Genomic DNA, 18,811 nt, shown 5'->3' on the forward strand with positions numbered 1-18,811 from the left:
TTGCTGGATATTTTGCAAGAAGTTTCTTTAAGCCATTCCTGTTCTTCCTAAATACTACTGCATGCCTGAAGAAAGGAAAAGAATTTTGGGGCAGTCCCAGTCAGTCAGCTGGTCAGTCAGACTTCTATCTTTAATACAGAGACATAACAATTTTTGCTTTGAATGTTACATGAATCACAGATCATCCCTGTCATGTGAATCCAGACACATCACAGTTTGAAGAAAAAAAGGTGCCCCAAATGAAGAAGTTTGCCACAGATACATGAATTATAATACTGTTTGGAACTGAAAGACAACAAGATTTCACCTTCTGGAGCATAGATTTCATGGATTCAAATTCCAACACTGTGGTTGTAACTGGTAAGATTTTTATTTTATTCTTCTTTTAGCTAGAGATGGTATGCACACATGCTTGATCTTTGTCGTAAACAGTTCCCTAGAGGGAAAAACGGTAGCAAATGGTCATACTAACAATTCCAAACAGAAAATAACTTGCTGCTGTGCCTTCCTAAGAAAATCAGATGCATGTCAGAGGAAACAGACTGCAGTCTGCCCTCTTTACTGCCATCCAGTTTGGTTTGTTGTTCATTCTCTCCATGTTTTAATCTTTGTTGACATTCTCTCTGATCCAAACCACATAGCTCAAGGCAGTGCAGGCTAGTATTAGATAAAGTTCACCCAAAAAGGAGCTCTGAAGCAAGAAAACCAGGTTGCATCACAATGTCACATAGTCAGTGTCCAGAATTAGAGCAACACATGGCAAGTTTCAGGGTCTCAGTTTCATGGCAAGGTAAGGGAGATTTAAACTGGAGATGCTGCCTCATCACTGCTAAACTAGACCATTAAATTTAAATATATCAAAGGAGCATGCCTGAACATGCAGAACAAGGGACCAAATTTGGCGTTTCTCTTGCTGGTTATAACTACTGCTGAATCACAGCGGCAGAACCACCAGCTAAGAGACTTCTGAGCTTTAAAAGGTTAAAGCTCTTAAGGAATGCTGCTACACGCTATTCCTCTTGTTGCCACTGGCTCATCTAAAGGCAATCATTACACACATCTTGACATGCGAGTTGCTGGATAATTTTCCACTGCAGGTCATCTGAGGACATAGGAATGAGGTTGAAGCTACATCAAAGAGATTTGCATCTTGCTGTTTTCAATTAAACACTTTTTTTAATAGCTGCAAGATGGGCAGAACTAGTTTGGCTTGCTCTAGACATAACTGCAGTTGAACTGAATGGGAGTGCAGAATAGAGCAAGAGATATTTGCTAACCTCTTAAAAGGCTGACAATCTGGTTCTCTCCTATGATATTTATGGCACATACCCTTGATGGGCACGCTTCTTAGCACCTTATTAGTTTTCTCCTCCCCTTAGATAGCCATTTAGGTGCAGAAATCTACTTGTTCAAATAGTTTTAGACTAGTGTCTCCCATTAAAGACACAGGTGCATCTTTAAGCTACTACAGAGATTATCACAGCATGCTTCTGTCACATTTTCACCTGCTCATAATATAAACCTGCTGGCAGTGAGCCCAGTTTATTATATAGTGCCTAGTAATATTTAGCCAGTTAGCTCTCCAAGCTGTTGCAGGTATTTCAGTACTGTAACACTCTCTTACATTTAGTAATTTCTTTTCATAGAACAATTTTATCCTAAGCAGGAGTTTCTTACGGCCACCACTGGGATGCCTGTATTTCATTGTGAGCTATTTAATAACTTTACTATAATTCTGCAGTTCTGCACACACATGTACAGAAACATGCACAACAACTACAGCTTCAAATTGGAGCAGGTGTCACTCTAATTTTGCTCTGAAAGCAGAGTGGGACCGGTGAGGTTTTATGTTCCCCGTTAATGTGAAATGAGTACTATTTCCCCTGTTCCCTCCCCATAGTACAAACTTAAACCTGGGGAAAACATTGTCAAAAATATTAGCACCATCAAGCTTTTCATAATATTAAAGAGAAAAGATTGAGCAGTTATGAAATAAGTATTAACAAATTAAGAAATGCTTAAAGTCTAGCATTAATTAAGCTGTCATAAGCCTGCCTTTAGGCTTCATTGTCCCCATATACAAGTACCTTTCACTGTGCACAATAGCAGTCATATGCTGTCAAGTATTTATTTGTCCATTTAAGGATTTTTAAATATTTAAGAGTTATAGCATTAAAACCATTTCACAAACTCATTTTCCTGCCACCCGGTATCTAAGACTTGGCAACACTCTGGATTGAGAACAGTAATTAAGATTAATAAAGATAGTGGGAGTTTTCCATCGACCTTTTTTATGACAAATGCCCATCTGGCTCAAATTTTTTTTTTTTCTTTTTATTTAAAAAAAGTCTTTCACAAAAGACGATGCATGAAATTAAATGTACTACTTTGGATTCAAAGAGTCCTTTTCCCTTTCCTCCTCTCTTTTCCTCTGGGGAAAAAATGAAGGTAGAGATGTTGCCCAGCACCACAAAAAGCACATTTGCCCTAACAGAAAATTAAGTTTTCATTACTTGGAATTAAAAAAAAAATTACAAATGAAATAAAATTTTACTCTTTCAAACATTTTCATTAAACATGCATACCTTCATCGTCATGAGCTTTAACAGTAAGAATGGTACATTGACTGTGACCTGGGAGTATTTAATACCAGATCTTTTAGTAGTGGTATTTCTATGGTTGATGATCCTTGCCCAAAATCATCATTTACATGATCTGTCCTGTTGGCTCCAGTACATTTACCAGCTTCAGTTCAGGTTATCTCATATGTAACCCTTGACATGAATGAAGACTGCAGGATTAGTTCTTACATCAGTGCCTATAAAAAATGAAAATACTATTCCCTTAAGTGTTATAAAGGCTAAATCCTATCTAAAAAACTCAACCTCCATAACAAAAAGTATGAAGATAAAGAACAAATATGTGTGTGCATACATGCCGGTACCTAATCTAGAATTGCAGAGCAAGCACAGCTTAAAAGCACCTTTCTTTCTTTCTTTTCAGGTTTTGGTCCCTTTAGACAATACCTGGTTAATTCTAGCTGGGAAGCAGTGAAGGTAAGCATCAAAAAAAGGGAGGGAGGTGTTGTGTTTTGTGGAGATCCCAACACAACCTGTTTTCAGGCCTTCCATTGCGTTCAAGGAAGTTATTTCTCCTGACTCAAACAGAATTGTGCCTCATGGAGCAGACTCCCAGCATGGAAGAAAGATGATAATTAAGTAGTGAAACATTATTTTATTTGCAAGAATATTTTTTGTGCTATTTAAGCACTTACCAAAATATTATTCTTGATTTTTAAAAAGGATATTTTTTACCCAGGGTGCCTTCTCTGCAACTGATGCATATGCCACAGGTTATCCCTGTCTTCAGTAACCAGATCATCTCATACCACAACTCATCTTATTCTGTCTGTGTGAGGCAATTTCCTTCTCATACAAGTGTAGTCTATGAGTTCTTACGGCCTACTTCAGGAACACAAAACCAAAAGCATGCTAATTCTAAGTAAGTGTTCCCATCTCAGCTTTGGCTTCCACTTTCAAATGACAGTGAAGTCTACAGTTAAAATTGAAAACAAGGTCATTCAGATTTCTTTCCCCTCCATAAACCTTCACTAGCTGTAACATGTCTAAGACGGAGTCTTGAAAATTCCCGCTTATTTCCTAAGTATGTGTATCAGAACAAGTTTAGCTGGGCGATACAAAGACGTGGTTTGGATACCTGGCTTTCAGCATAAACTTTTATGTTACGATTGTTTATTTTCAAATTATTGTTTGTGTGAACCCACACTTCTTGGGACACACCAAAAATTTCCACAAATAGATTATTTTTCAGGAACAGGATCACTTGTTTTTAAAATATTATCTAAGTTTTAACAATAATGTAACTTTTCTCTTTAAATATGTCTTACAAAATAAATACCCAACTGTTTTATGTAAGAGTATGTCTGCTACAATGAAATAATTTACTAGTTTGATACTTTAGTACTCTACCTCAATCTAAAGTGTGAAAGGTCATAGTATATATGTTCAAACAGTAGGAACAGCTGCAGAGATTTGCTGAGCATGTGTAAAAGTCACACGCAAGGTTCATTCATTCTCCCTAGCGCAGACAATGGCCTTCCCTTGAGTTCAGTTACTCTCCTAAGGTATTTATGAACAGAGTTCTTCTGAGAGGGTCTTTCACGCACGTTCTTAGCAATTCCAAGGTAGACAGAAGGTTAATGAAATGTGAAACTAGCTGGGGAACAGTCAAGGTAGTAAAACTGAACTGGAAGATTGGTCCAATATCTGCAAGAAGCAACAGATAATACTGGTAAAAATGGAAAGCAAGATATGTAAAACACACTGAGGGGACTATGTTCTATTAGGGGGACTGGAATAAGCCCATAAATATTTAATTCTTCTGGACACTGAAATAAAAAAGGTATCTGTAAGAAAGTATTAGTAGTGACAGAAAGATGATGACTCTACAGGACTATAACCGTATTACAAGGTTTGGTGACAGCTACTGAAGATCTGTCTTGAAAATGAAGCGCAGTCAAGCCAAAACAATTGAAAAACAAGGAGCTAGTACATTTTTCCAAGGACCAAAGCTGTAGCAACTCCACCAACCTATACATATTTTCTATTCTAGCTTTGTTGGGTGAAGAATGCCAAGTGCCATTTGGTGTCTGGAAGAATAAATCTATGACCCGCTCAAAGTTATGAGGGATGTTATCCCTGTAGGCTAACGAGAAACAAAAATACTTCTGTGATACCTTTCCACACCCCAGTCATCACAGGAGACCCATAAATTATCTTAACTCCAACTTGACATGTGCCCTGAACCACAAATATTTGTCAGTTGACAATGTTCTTGCTCATTATTTCCTGATTCCTACTGGTTCTAATTTTGGGTGCAAGATCATCCTCTTCTGGCTGAAAATAAAACATGTTATTTATCTGCAAGCCAAACAGCCTAAAGCGAAAACGCACCGGTGAGATGAGTTTTCTGTAACAACGCCATGCGCTGGCTACGCCAGGAAGCTGTTCTATAACAAGAGCTACAGCATTCCATCGTGAAAACAGATGTCAGTCCTTGTGTATGGAGGAGAACAGATCCATTTCCCTCTGATGTGACACCCTCTGTGTGGAATTAATTTGTATTCATACTGGGGATGCTGCTTTGGTTTCCTATTCCCTGGCAAAGGTGGTTAATACAGACAATTCAGGGAAATTTGCTGCAAATCTGGAAGTACTTTGAATGCTGATAGGCTTCTCCATGCTAAATAGCAATCTCATGGTATTGTTCCATTGGCCTTGTTCACATGAGTAGCCCTATGGTCTTCAGGAAGCTTGTGCACATATATTAAAGATAGCAAAATTTAGTATTTACATCTGGAAGTAATCCTGTCTTGGCTTTGGGGTTCTGGCATGGATCACTAAAGTGACATAATGCCCTCCTGCTGAGTCTCTTTACTGAGAACCAAGCAAGAGTAGACTCAAACTCATCCTCAAGAAAGTACTGAGCAGCCAGACCAGAGCTACTAAACATGATGGCTCAGGCTTAATGCCTTTGTATCCTTATCCAGAGCTATCCTAATTACTACCTCAAAATGAACTGAGTTGTTATCAAAAGCCTGGATACTATGGCACCCTCAGTGATGGTGTAACGCTGATATCTGTCATCTTAAGAGTTCACATCCCAGAAGGGTCCTCGCACTAAAAGCATCCAAAATCCTGTAAAATTACATGTAACAGGAGTTCCAGCATCCTAATTCTCAAAGCATAGCCTCGCCCTCCATGCTTTTTGGAATGGAGTCTTTGCCAAAGAGCAATGGCTTCACTTTTGTGAGCAATACTTGCTCTTACACACAACTGCTTCCTTAAGATCCCTGTTACCAGCTTCTCCGTGAGATGCTGTTGCACTCTGCCTCGCTGATGGGATCGGCCCTTTTCGTGAACCTCTTTTCTTGCTGTAGGAAGGATCAGAGATTGATCCAGTGAGCACACAGCCCATTCCAATAGTTGCATCCCTTCTATACCCTCATCGGGCACTCAGAAAAATGGTTGTGTGGTATTCTCTTACAGATTAACTATTTACTGCTACCTTTTTGGTGAATGACCGAATTTCTATTTTCTGAAATCCCTAGGAATCTGATTACAAATGTTAATAAAACTCTCCAAATCTCTGTTTCTGCTGGTTTAGAGTATTCGTTCTGAATTCTTGGATTTCTCATTGATACTATGTAGCAGTGCATTGTCTTGCATTGCCTGTTTTATAATATGAAAATATAGTTTTCCAAGAATTTCTTTTTGCATGAACCCAAGTTCTCATCACAGCACAAGATGACTCACATACAAGGCATTCATCAGCATTGCATCCGCGGAGTTCTCATTCCTCAGCAAGTACCCTTCAAGTGTTCAGGGAAAATGATAGTCAAACGGATCTGAAAGTACAGGTGAACCTGTCAATTCAGGGTCATTGAGAAAAGCTTCAGCGCTTTCACAGGTGCTGTCACATGGCCCCACATGGTTGTCTAGCACTAGAAAGACAGCTTCTCTTTTAGAAACCTGTCTCACTAAGTTTTTCATGGTTCTCGTAACTCCATTCACCTGAAATACCCTCCTAAAATACGCACGAAAGCTCCACCAGCAGCACTTTTAGCTCTTGAAGTGCAGGACATGCTTTCTAAAGGAAACCACCACCAAGTACTTACTCCACATTTGCTGACAGATCACACTGAATTACCATGATGTGTTAGTTCTTCAGCACCATATGGGACCCTCAGAATGCCAGATCCCCTGAATTATTTATTCCATATTACAGATTGACGGTCCCACCTCATAACCCTTGATCTGACCCTGTTTCTGTGTCTCTTCCAGAAACTCCTGTCTGACACTTGGCAGCTAAATAACCTACCAGGGCAGTCTACCATCAAGGTCAAAGTCCCCAGTTAATAGGGCGCAAATGTAAGTTGAGTGACAACATTCATAGTAATTAAACTGTTAGTGCAAAGAACAGGTCACATTTCCAACTGCTTCTGGGAACTATGTTTGCTATCGGGAGATGAGGATCAGATCTCCGAGTGCAGTTTTTCATCCTGCCACTGACCACGTGGTCTTTGGAAATTTGTCATTTAATCTCTCTGTCTCTCTCCCTCTCTGCTTTAGTTTCATCATCTGTGAAACTAAGATGACATTGCTATTTAGTTCCTTAATTTCTGTTCTGGAACTTTCTTACACCACCCTTAAAGCTTTATCAAGGTATCTGCAGGATTAAAAAAACCAAACAAACAAACCAACCAACCAACCAACCTGAACAACCAAACAAAAAACCCCTTTGTTTGCAACATACTTGTAGACTGACCGGGGCAACTGGTAACTTCTGGTTTTCTTTCTGCACCAACACGAGCCTTTCTGAATGCGGTTCACAAAATTAACACGTGCAGCCCCCTGCCCGCCTCCCCCCTTCCTGGCAACCCAAATCAGAGAAAACTCAGGCAAACTCACTGAAATTTTCTGGAGTTTTCTAAAAGTTCAAGATGCTTCTAACACCCTGTGTGACATGCAACCACCACATCTGAGCACAACTGTTCTGTGCAAATCACTTCTCTTTGGGGAGGGCTGTGTAACAACATGGGCCAGAACTCCAGTGGACCGGGACTATGACCACAACTGACCAACAACCCAAGGTCATCAGCTGACAATGCTGGATTTCACTGCCCTTTTAGAAACACTTCCCAACAAAGAATTGTCATGCTTTCTTTTCAACCACTTCTCCCACAAAAAAAGTCCTCCAAAACTTCTGTCCTCCTTTGAAGTTGCCTTTGCTGTTTCAACTACAAAAGACGGGCACTTGTTTACTGAATTAACTCACCAGTGTGAGCTGTAGTTTCCAGATGCAGTCATCCTCCTCTAACCATCTTCAGTCTCTCACCTTAAACGCAAAAATGGTTTTGGTTAAGGCTGAGACTTGGCTCAGACAAGGAACCACCTTTTTTTTTCCTTCCATGTTTGCACAACATCTGGTCTAATGGGGTATAAGCCCATGGTTAGCATTCTTAGACAACAAAGTAATACACATTATTGACAACATGCTGAAATTGCTTAGGACACAGCAAACTATCTTCCTTTGACACAAATTCTCAGCCCTTTGCTATTGACCAGCTTCCGCTTTTGTCCTGCACAAAAGTATTTCTGCGTGTTTCTCTCATGACAAATGGCAACAAGAGAACGTCAATCCAGAGAGCATGAGAGAACAGCCGAACAGCTTACTTCGGGCGTCCACATTCTGTACCAAAGTTACAGGCAGTTGACTCCTCTAAGCCTTACAGTTAAAAACGAAGAATCTCATTAAATGTTAAAATTATAAAGATGCTTTAGAAAAGCAAATGCTAATTGTGAACCAGCTGGGGTTTTCTTTTTTGGAAGCTAAGACACAGTGCAGCATTCTTAAGCAAGATGATGCAATGGTCTCTCAAAGACTATCAGCACCCAGAGGAAAAAAGGCTGGCACTGTTCTCTAAATGTGTTTACTTCCCTGCAGGCATTGTTTCCTTGCTTGTGTCAAATAGTTTATTGAGCACAGCTAATCAATGTTTCCGCTGACAAGAAAATTGGAACAGTTTATATAGGAAGCCAGTGTTGAAGGGCAAGTTTCCCAGTTAGCATGGCTTAGAACTGTGGGCCTCATCTGCACGAGAATCCTTAGTGAGAAAGGAAAGCTTGAGAAAATAATGACATTTAATAAGAAGTTGCAGGTTTCTTGGGCTACCTCTGCTGCTGACTTTTTGCCTATGCCCCCCCCCTTAGAAACTTCACCTGGACCCTCCTTTGGTAGTGGTCTACTCAAATGCAACAGGCATTTTCAACCACCATTTTACTTTTCTGGGACAGAGCTTTCCATCTCAGATGTGTTCCTTCTGCATTCTGCCATTGCAGCCGCCTACCTTCTACTTAAGAGACTTATGTTTGTTTGTTAGCCCTGTTCCACTGACAAAATAATTTCAAGTCACTTCCACATGACATTTATTCTCCAGACCATTTTCCAACCATCTGGCCAATCTGCTGCTTTGAAGGGCGCCTTTGTTTCTTTCACCTCAATCCTAGGCATAATTTTTGTTTCGTTTGGGAAAAGGTCCCATGTGGAACTTCAACTCTACGTAAATGACAGAGAAATAACATCCCAATAAGTGACATTTCCTTTCACTAAGGGCCCACATTCTAGACCAAAAGAGAAATTAATCCCATTCTAAATGTGACCTTCCTCATGTTGACAGTCACCTCCAGCCGAGCTGACCTGAGCCAGTTCAAGCCAGCAGATCGCATGTCACTTGAGTGGACAGCTAATGTGAATTCTCCCTCATTTGTGTCTCTCGATAGTGCAGGTTTATCTACTAGATCTTTCAGAGGAACAGCTCTTACCTGTATCAGAGCCTATTTAGATACTTTCAAGTGCGGACACTTTCTGAGAGATCCTGTGTTTCATGGCTCCCCATGGACCAGTCCCTAAGCAGTAACCGCTCCCACCCATTGGAGACTGAGCATCCCTTTGGAAAACACAACAATGGCTTCACACAGATGTGACATTAGGAAATCAGCTAGCACATTTTAGTCTCTTTCAGTTCAAAAAGGGAGAGCTACCACAAGACAACTGAACCTCACTGCAGACCCATGTTTAGGAACCATGGGCTTAGACAGCATTGCTCTTCCATGTTTTCTAAGTTGGATCAGCCTGATTTCTTTATCACAGTCTGAGAAGTCCAATGCTCTTACGAGTCCACGGTGGCTTTTTGCATATGTAGGAGCTGTCCAAGAGAGGCCTTGGTAAAAACATAGATCTGCGTGTCATGCAGCTGCCGGTGGTTTACCAAAAAGCAAAGGAGCAAGTCTTCAAGATATGGACAACTCTTCAGCCACTGGTGAGTAATTAGAAAGTTACACAATTTTCCCCCTTCATTTATGAATATTATTATTCTGAGTGGATCTTTAAAAAGATCTCCAAAAGAGTATTGCACAATGTGTGCATCAGACTACTCTGGAAAGTGACCATTACAACTGTGATAAAGGTTTCAAGCTGAAATTTGGAGCACATGATAATTAGCATGCTGCTTTAACCCCGTGCTATTTAAACAGCATAACTGCACACTGAACAAAGGAAAAAAAATACACCATAAATTGCAAAAAAGGTACTGCAGCTCTGAAGTCCTGAGCTGACTAGACACAACAAAACCAAACTAAAGCACAATTTTGTTCTCATTTATAATCTCTTATCGAAGTTTTCTTTAGGCATGAGCTACAGCAAGACTCCCTACCTTGAAGCTAGTATTTCACATAATGCTTGGCACTATTGTTTTACAGGTTTTTTAAAAACAGGTCTCATTTTTAATTTCCTGTTATTCACTCTGGTGGGAAAAAACAGCTTACTGTTCACGTTGGGCTGGCTTCATCCGCCAAAGCAATCATCATCCTTGAGCAGTGTGGGAAGAACAAAGGCTACCAAGAGATGGATGCTTGTGGTTTTCACCCAGAAGGTGGCTGTTGCATGCTAGATGGCCCGGAAAAGATTGAATCTACAATTAATATGAAGACTCTCTGGAAAAACATTTCAGTGGAAGGGATTGATATAATCTTTTCCAGAGATGCAGGAAGGTAAGCATTGCATATTGGGGTCTCACATTAAAAGCAGAAGTAACTCAATCAGCTCATTTAACCTTGAAGAATCTTTGCAATGACTTTTCCTCCAACCAAAATCACTTAGAAGCAAAGTCTTCAGAGGGGCACAAGTATGAAATTGGGATAAATTTAAATTGTATGTAAAGCAGCCTTCATGAAAAACTACAGCCATTTTTCCATGGATTTCTAAATTCCAAAAGAAACAAGTTTCAACATAGCAACGCTGTGATTAACAATCCCAGTAAACCTGAGCTATTAAGAGACTCTGAAAGCAATACTGACTAGTAGCAGATTTTAATCTATTTTTCCCAACTGGGAGGGATACAAAATGTAAATACATACACTGAAGAACAGAGCAATTACAGGTACCTTTAGAATGATGTCTGTGATCTCATTATGTGTTTCAGTAGTACTGAAGCAATTTTCTATTATGCTAGTCTTCATTTAAAAGGAAAACACAGAAAATTATCTCATTTTTTAAAAATAAAAATCAGCTAATTTTAGCCTTTAATTTCAGGATTTGCACCTGCAAGTTAAAAGGTAAGGTGATAAGAAAAAAACTCTCCAGAAGGTGAGACTGAATGACTTACACAAAACCTGTATTACATGGCTGTAGTTCCAGTGGCTGTGTTACGTTTCCCATCTCACATAGCTTACAGAAGCCTAGAAAAGAGTGCATGTCTCGTGATTTTTTTATTTAAACTTCCTTCTGGGTGGGTGTCTGAGAAACCAGATCATCAGATAAGGAACATTTGTTTCACAAACTTGTTTTATTTCAGCATTTCCTTTATTCACTGAGCAAATGTCTTTAATAATTTCATAAACCAAATCTGGTTTGGCTACTTAAAGAACATTTAAATTTAATCAAAGTTTAGTGTTCCTTAATTCAGGTTTCTGGCTTTGTTTTGTTCTTAATATTGCAGGTATATCTGCGATTACACCTACTACACTTCTCTGTATTATGGCAATGGAAGAGCAGCTTTCATCCATGTGCCTCCATTATCCACATTGGTAACAGCAGACTTTCTAGGAAAAGCATTACAGACAATTATCTTAGAAATGTTAAAACAGTGCGGGGAAGAAAGAGAGTAAGATGCATCATACAAGTAAAAAATGAGGATTTCTTAGAATGCAATTCCTTACTCTCTTAAATGAAGCAAATCTAAAGATACTTAAAAACCTTACATAAAGGATTTTATACTCCGTGTTAGTTTCAGTGAAATTTCCTTACAAAACCCCAACAACTGTTTCAATCTCTCTTTGGTGTAAAAACCTTGACAGGAAAAACAAACAATTGGCAGTCTGTATTGCTAACAACGATAAGGTTGCTTCAGATTTAAGAAAGCGTGAAACTGGACTTAAAACAGTTTAGATGCTTAATCCTAGTTCCGATGGTTGCTGAACCAAGATGGTTGCTTACAGCCGTAAGGACATTCAGCACTGGATGGATGTAACAGAGGTCCCCCACAGCCCCTGTCCAAGTCGAGAGAGATAGTTCAGCCATGCAAAGTGCCCACATAAAAAATGCAAATATGGGGGAAAACAAAACACATGTAGGGATCCTGTTATGTGAAGTTTTATAATTATCTCTTAGTGACCCGATCTACATGCTGGTTTCCACACCAGAAATGGGCAACGAACCTAGGGTGACTTAAAAGAAAGTAAACAAAAGCCTGGAATCCAGCAGGAACTGTAGTGCTAGTAGTAATTCGGGTTTCAACTGCCCGAACACACCCCTTACCCCAAATGCTCAGTGCCTGTCCCAAAGGAAAACACTGCAGTCCTTCCACAGAGCACAGCAGAAAGACCTGTTCAACTTTCAGTAGAACAGGTCACGCCTATTCAGGGACTTAGGCATCAAAATCAAAACACTAACTTGCCCTAAGAAAGGCAATCGCTGAAGCACTGTGCTGCGGCACATTCTGTTACTTACAAAACAGGAACAAAATGAGATCCCAAATTGTAAAACTTGGCATTGGACAGTGACACATCACTTCTGTGCTTCCCCCCTGCCAAGCCAGGCTCCTCCATGTCTCAAACACAGCTATATACAGAAGGACTGCGCCTTGAAAGCTGGGTATGACAGAGGTTTACAGCACTTCCCCTTCAGCACACAGGGAATGTCAACACACACTTTCCTTGATAATCTTCTAGTACAACGACAGACAAGGATGAGATAAAATTAGCACTTATTTTTCAAAAAGAGTCACTAGAACAGGACAGCAGCAGCTTAATGTGGACACCTGGGATTTCTCCAAGGGAAACAAAAGCCCGTTCCTCAAGCATAATGTCAGTAAAAAGGACAACAGACAAACCTAACCGCACAGACAGCCGACAAAGCTTTGGGCCACCATCGTGCCTTATTTCAGTCAACACTTTGATGGCAAGAGTCAGAGGAACTGGAAACGCCAAGACAATTCAAGTCTTCTTGCCATTGTCTTTTCCGATGACTGTTACAGAAGACCAATAGCCACGTGCTGGATGGCTGAATGCCTCATCTATGGATTGCTGTAAGGGTAAATAAGCAGGTTTTCTTCAAATAAATAAATGAAAATGCTTACCTTGTTCAAAAGAACTACCTACTGCAAAACAGGACTCAAGGACCCACTGAAAAATGGTCCACAAGCTCGGTGTCAGCAGATGAAAATACTTCTGATTTCAACACAACATACCGGCAGCACTGACCTCCACTAAGATTTATCCAGAGTAGCTCAACGAAATGCAGCCAAAAAGGGCAGAAGAAAAAGAGATTTACTCTGAGCTTTCTAACCTCTACTTGCTTCGCATAAGGAGCAACAAATTGAGAAACAAGCAAATGCATACAGAATTCTTTTATTTAACTTAAATCATGTAGTACTGAAACTACTAGAAAAAAGCAGAGTAAGAGAAACTAAAGGAGCCTTAGCTTCAGCCATTCAAAATAGACAAAGTTTCTTCTTTTCATAATGTAAAGAATCCCGAGTATATCGCAATAACAGGAATAAATTCTTACAACAGAATATACAAAAACATTTTGAAATTTTTTTTTATCTACTGATTCATTTTAATATAAACACAGGAATTTCTTTAGGAATAATTTATACACAGCAAGTCTTTCTATGTAATAAATTGGCCATGTTATTGTTTAATTTTCTCTTAAAAAAATTTAAACAAGAAAAATTGGAAAATGTTGTATTTGCAACTGCATCCATTCCTTAGCACTTTCTAGTTTTGTTTTTGTCCCAGAGGTAGACAAACTCTGGCCAATCCTTTCATCTCAAACCTCACTGGTTCAGAAAACAGAAGAGCTGATTTTCAAACAGTATCTAAATCATCAGAACCCTTCAGCACTGTGGTGAGTCAAATTTGGGGGGAGCGAGGGGGAAGGGATCTTCAAGATTCTTAAATAAAAATAAATAGGGACCCTACCTTGCTCATTTCAACAAAGCTTCAAATGGTGCTCAATGTCTTTAGAGGCTGCATACAAACTTTTAAAGTGATAAGAAATCTGCAAATAGTTCTTCAATAGTAATTATGAAAACCATCTTCCCTCTTTCTCTTACGCAGGCACATCCTTCAAACCACATGGCCACCGTAAAGCAGGTACTGAACAGCACAAGTGAGACTGGGTAGCAGCAAAACCCGTTCTGTTTCCCCGACCAGTGAGGTTCATGTAATCCACTAAGTTAACTGCCCTAGACAGTAAAGTGAAATGACCAGTTAAGATGATCCCACCCCAACCAGAGGGCTCTGGAAGACCAGGATACTGAAGATACAGAACATTTCCCCAACTTCTTTACTCATTCGCTGTATACTGGGACACAAAGCTTGGGCGGGTAGGGGGAGAGGGACACGCCATGAATTGGACACGTTAGCGATCCTTTTTGGCATATTGTAAAGCTAGCTAGTAAACTGGTACCATCAAAAAAACCTGATCACATACAGACACACCCATACACAGACACAGAAAAGTGCCCTTAACTTATATTTTAGGCATTTATAAACTACAAACATTTTATAAAATTATTCTATGTACTTACAAAATGCAATGAAACATTTAATTAGTTCTTGTAAACCAGATCTTCGTCAACTGACTACCCGTAATCTACTGGACTTAAAGCCCTATTGAAAATGCTAATGGATTACTAATCAACGAAACGCATACAAAAAAAAAAAAAAAAAAAGATGAACACACACGCATATGCACACACACAAACTAGTGATAGTCTTAAGGTACTTGCAAAACAGACCAACTGTAAGTTGAGACTGATTCATACAGACCAATGATAACAACGGTTGAGCTCCTGGCAATAAATTCACCACTCCAGCTGGGAAGTCCAGAGCTTTATTTACAAGTACCAACGATCAGAATTGTGACACCTGAGCTCCGATGCTGCCCCACATACCAAGCTCAGGAAACTACCTCAAACTTCTGCTCAAGCCCCGTGTCTTTGTAAACACCCATTTCCATACCCTTTGTTTTCATGTGTCTCCATGCAAACATTTCTCGATTCTCATTTAGCTGGCTGCGCTTAATTTCAGAGGCCGTTCATTGTCTCTGAGCAACCAGTTTCTGAACTGAGGCATCCTTTGAAGCCCTCCTGCCTGTTTGTAGTTCTGTATCTTCAGCACCCCTGGCCACTAGTGTTGTTTCTACGCATCATTCTTAAATTCTTGTCTGCACAACTACTCACGGGTTAAGTTGCAATATCTGGCTTTTTTCACTGGTTAGTAAGGAGTGGATCCCTTGCACCTTCCTCCACTGTTCTTCAGCCCAGTGATTAAATACACGGTTGACAAACAAAATAACAGGAAACAAGTGTTACTTGTACTAATGGAATGAAAAGGGTTTAAATATATATATCTATATTATAGATATACATATGCAGATATATATATATGTATATATAGATATATATGTATGGAGTTACACCAACAATACGAGTGTTGTTCACTTAGACTCAGATTGTACCAAACATCCCTCAGCAGTTCCCAGAGGATCTGACAGCAGTTCCATCTGGTGACCAGTCGTCCTGGGCAAACTGGGCTTTCTTTCCTTTGTTTTTAAAGACCAAGAGGAGCATCAGTGCGAACATGCCTAGAATCATACATCACTTGGAACCAGCTTTAAAGAGCAGAGGCATCACGCTGAGAAAGACTTGGTGCACGCAGGCTGGCCTCCCACTTTCCATCACGCTCGGCTTCTGCGTCTAGTTTATCGCTCCCCCAAAAGAGCACCTTATTCAGTACCACACACTTCTGTGTTTAGGTAGGAGCCACGTTCCTGTGCAACCAAACCACCTTCTGTGCCACCGAGCAGCTTTTAAACACGAGTCAGGTGAGAACAATGGCCGAGCACTAAAAACAAAGCTGCCTGCTCCCCGCAGCGATGCCAATTTGCTACCCTACTGCATTAAAACGCTTGGTACCATTTGTCAAAATGCCGGTTGTCAGGGCTGGGTGGGCTTTTGGTTTTAATTTATAAACAAATTGGATTACTTTAACTTTATTCAAACATAGCTGAAGTTCTAAATAAATCTGCCATACCAGACAAGCCAGTGGTCTCAGGGAAGAACAACATTACAAACCATATTATGACTCTATCAAGCCAACATTAATTCTCAGTTGTTCACATGCACAAACAACTTGATTTACTGTCCAAGGGAAGTCCGCATGAAAAACCCATGTGAATAAAGCTATTCAAAATGCACAAAACACAACAAAAAAAAAAAAGCTATGGAAACAAACAGAACAAAAAAGGAATTAAGCTTGAATTGCAAACACAGAACGCAATGGTATCATGAAGGTGGTTTGGTCCAGGAGAGCTGACTGTCATCACGCATGCGTACGTGACATCACATAACTGTCTTCTACTGAAGTGCTTTTTGAAATGTTTATCATGATGGGTGCTACGTCATTAGTGTTTCTTCCTAATGCATTTTAAAACCACCTACGTACAATTATAAAAACCAGTAACTTGGACAGTTTTAACAAAACCCTCCTAGCCAGCTGAAAGATCTGAGGATCTCCAGTTGTGGTAATCAATATGTGCAAGAGAGGGGAACAGCCACTGCACCAAAAGGTCACTGGAACCTACGAAAAAATGGAAAACCAAACCAACCTAGTAAAAACTTCAAATTTTGCTGGTTTCTCAGGGCTAGAGCGAAACACTCCCTCCAAAGACAAACTCTGTAGTACTTAACCACAGCGCTGTGTATTCAAGAGGCCATGTACAACTCAAAGTAGCCAAGCACCACATTATTCAGATACCACAACCAACACCTGCACGAACAGCTGCCAGAGCTGGAAAAAGAGAAACATTATCCATCAAGTTGACGGCAAGCTCGTGTTAGTCCTGTGTGCTTGTAAACCAGTTACACGCTGTCAGAGGGCAGTTAAAATTTGATGGCTGGTCCATCAGAATCCACAGTTATGAAGCATGTAAATGGGGGAAGAAAAGGGAACTGGATTTTTACTGGCACGTTAAAAGAAATCAATTCAATGTTAGTTTTGAAAAAAACATCAGTGCTCTCACCAAACAGAAGCAGCAAAGATCCAAAGCTGTAAACTCGATGTAGTAGTATCATCAGGCAGCCTGTGACAGGTTTTTTCACTGTTTTTTTGGTCAAGAAAGCAATGCTATTGCTGTACGAGCCAATTTATTTTTAGGTGCTGATTCAGCCAAATGTCTTTTTGGTGCTTGTGGCATCTGAGGGAAAACTGGCAGGAATGACTTAGCCCATTCTACAGGACAAACAGAAAGACCATCTCCTTTACTCTAGCAATTCCCCTGGACCTTCAAACATTGTAAACAATTGATTTCTGTAACAGATTTCATCAAATACTCATAATTTGAAGTCCTCATATCAGGTCAGCTACGTCTCTGCTCATCTAAACACGCAGCATTTTGTTGCTGACCTGAGGACTGCCGTGACAGCACATTAAAAAGCCTGCGCGTTTCCTTAAAGAATGGTCACCCTAAGTCAGACAACTCTCGGATTTCTCCTCACAATAATGAATCTGAACCAAAAAATTGGAGAAACTCCTTGGAATTGAGGCCAATATTCTGAAGTGACCCTTTGTGACAGGCAGTGACTGTTCCCCTCCAGAACCTAGAGCATGTGGTATATGGAGTGAGAGGTTACCAGTATCAACGGCATTTATTGGCTGCTGAGAAATGTGAGATGTATTTTTTGTATATACACACATATAAAAAAATAAGAGTGAGGTAGATAAAAGTTTGAAAAAAATCAAAAACTGTCCCCCTGTCATACTCAAAAACCCTTATTCTCAGTATTTAAATTTATTATGGGGCATCTCTACAGTGATTTAAACTGATATCACAAAAATAAATAAAAAATCCTACATAGAATACCTTCTTAATTAACTTTTTTGTCTTTTTCATTTTTAAAAGGGAAAAATAACTATGGGACAGAGGCAAGAGAAGATAATGGGACCTAAACTACACAAGCAAAAAGCACTACAAACTTTTTAAAATCTCCAGTCAAAACTAGCAATCAGTATATTTTAATTCTTTGTTCTTACTCAAAAGATTTAAACATTTCCATCCCAGAACCACCTCTTCACTGCCATCATTTGGTTGGATCAGTGCTAAACAAAGGCTTAGATGCTGTAACTAATGTAAGATGAGCAACTGGTATGACTCCTTGGTTGGAGACTTTCTGATGGCCCCCTCCTCCCCCTTTCACCAAGGCTTCTGCAACTGAACAAACAAGCTTACTCATTTTCTTTTGTTCTGAGGTTTGGTCTATGATTTAAGCAACAAGCTTGTACTTGTACAGGTTTCCATAGCTGCCAACACTTAACTGTTTGCTAGCCGAGCCACTGGCCCCAGCTACATGCTTTCCACCCAGCCCCACGGAAATGGCATGGTGGGTTTGGTTTGGTTGGGTTTTTTTAACCAGGGGTGCAAAGTGCAGCCCAGGGCGCCCTCCACGAGGGCTTGCTCATTAGGAAGGTGAAGAGCTGGGGTTTGCTGGAGCCAGGTGTACAATGGTCACCCTAAGAATGCCTGGCATCACCAGCTGCAACTGGTATAGCTCTTGTTCACGGGGTGGAAGGGTTAAAATAGTCTTTTTAAAAATCAGTGACCCAAAATCCTGGTGTCTGCTGTTGTACCCAACAAATAATAAAAAAAAAATAATATATACATATGT

At 40.0% G+C, this 18,811-nt stretch overlaps 1 protein-coding gene across 1 annotated transcript; it reads left to right on the plus strand.

The window, feature by feature from the left end:
- Positions 1-208: 208 nt before the first annotated feature.
- PGPEP1L (pyroglutamyl-peptidase I like) lies at positions 209-13,458 on the plus strand. The gene is made up of 5 exons (XM_075506288.1): positions 209-360; positions 3,004-3,056; positions 9,785-9,901; positions 10,402-10,631; positions 11,579-13,458. Exons 1-5 carry the CDS (start codon positions 327-329, stop codon positions 11,745-11,747), a joined length of 603 nt encoding a protein of 200 aa, XP_075362403.1. The 5' UTR covers positions 209-326; the 3' UTR covers positions 11,748-13,458.
- The last annotated feature ends 5,353 nt before the right edge of the window (positions 13,459-18,811 follow it).

This window comes from Mycteria americana, chromosome 6, assembly GCF_035582795.1.
Source record: "Mycteria americana isolate JAX WOST 10 ecotype Jacksonville Zoo and Gardens chromosome 6, USCA_MyAme_1.0, whole genome shotgun sequence".
NCBI lineage: Eukaryota > Metazoa > Chordata > Aves > Ciconiiformes > Ciconiidae > Mycteria > Mycteria americana.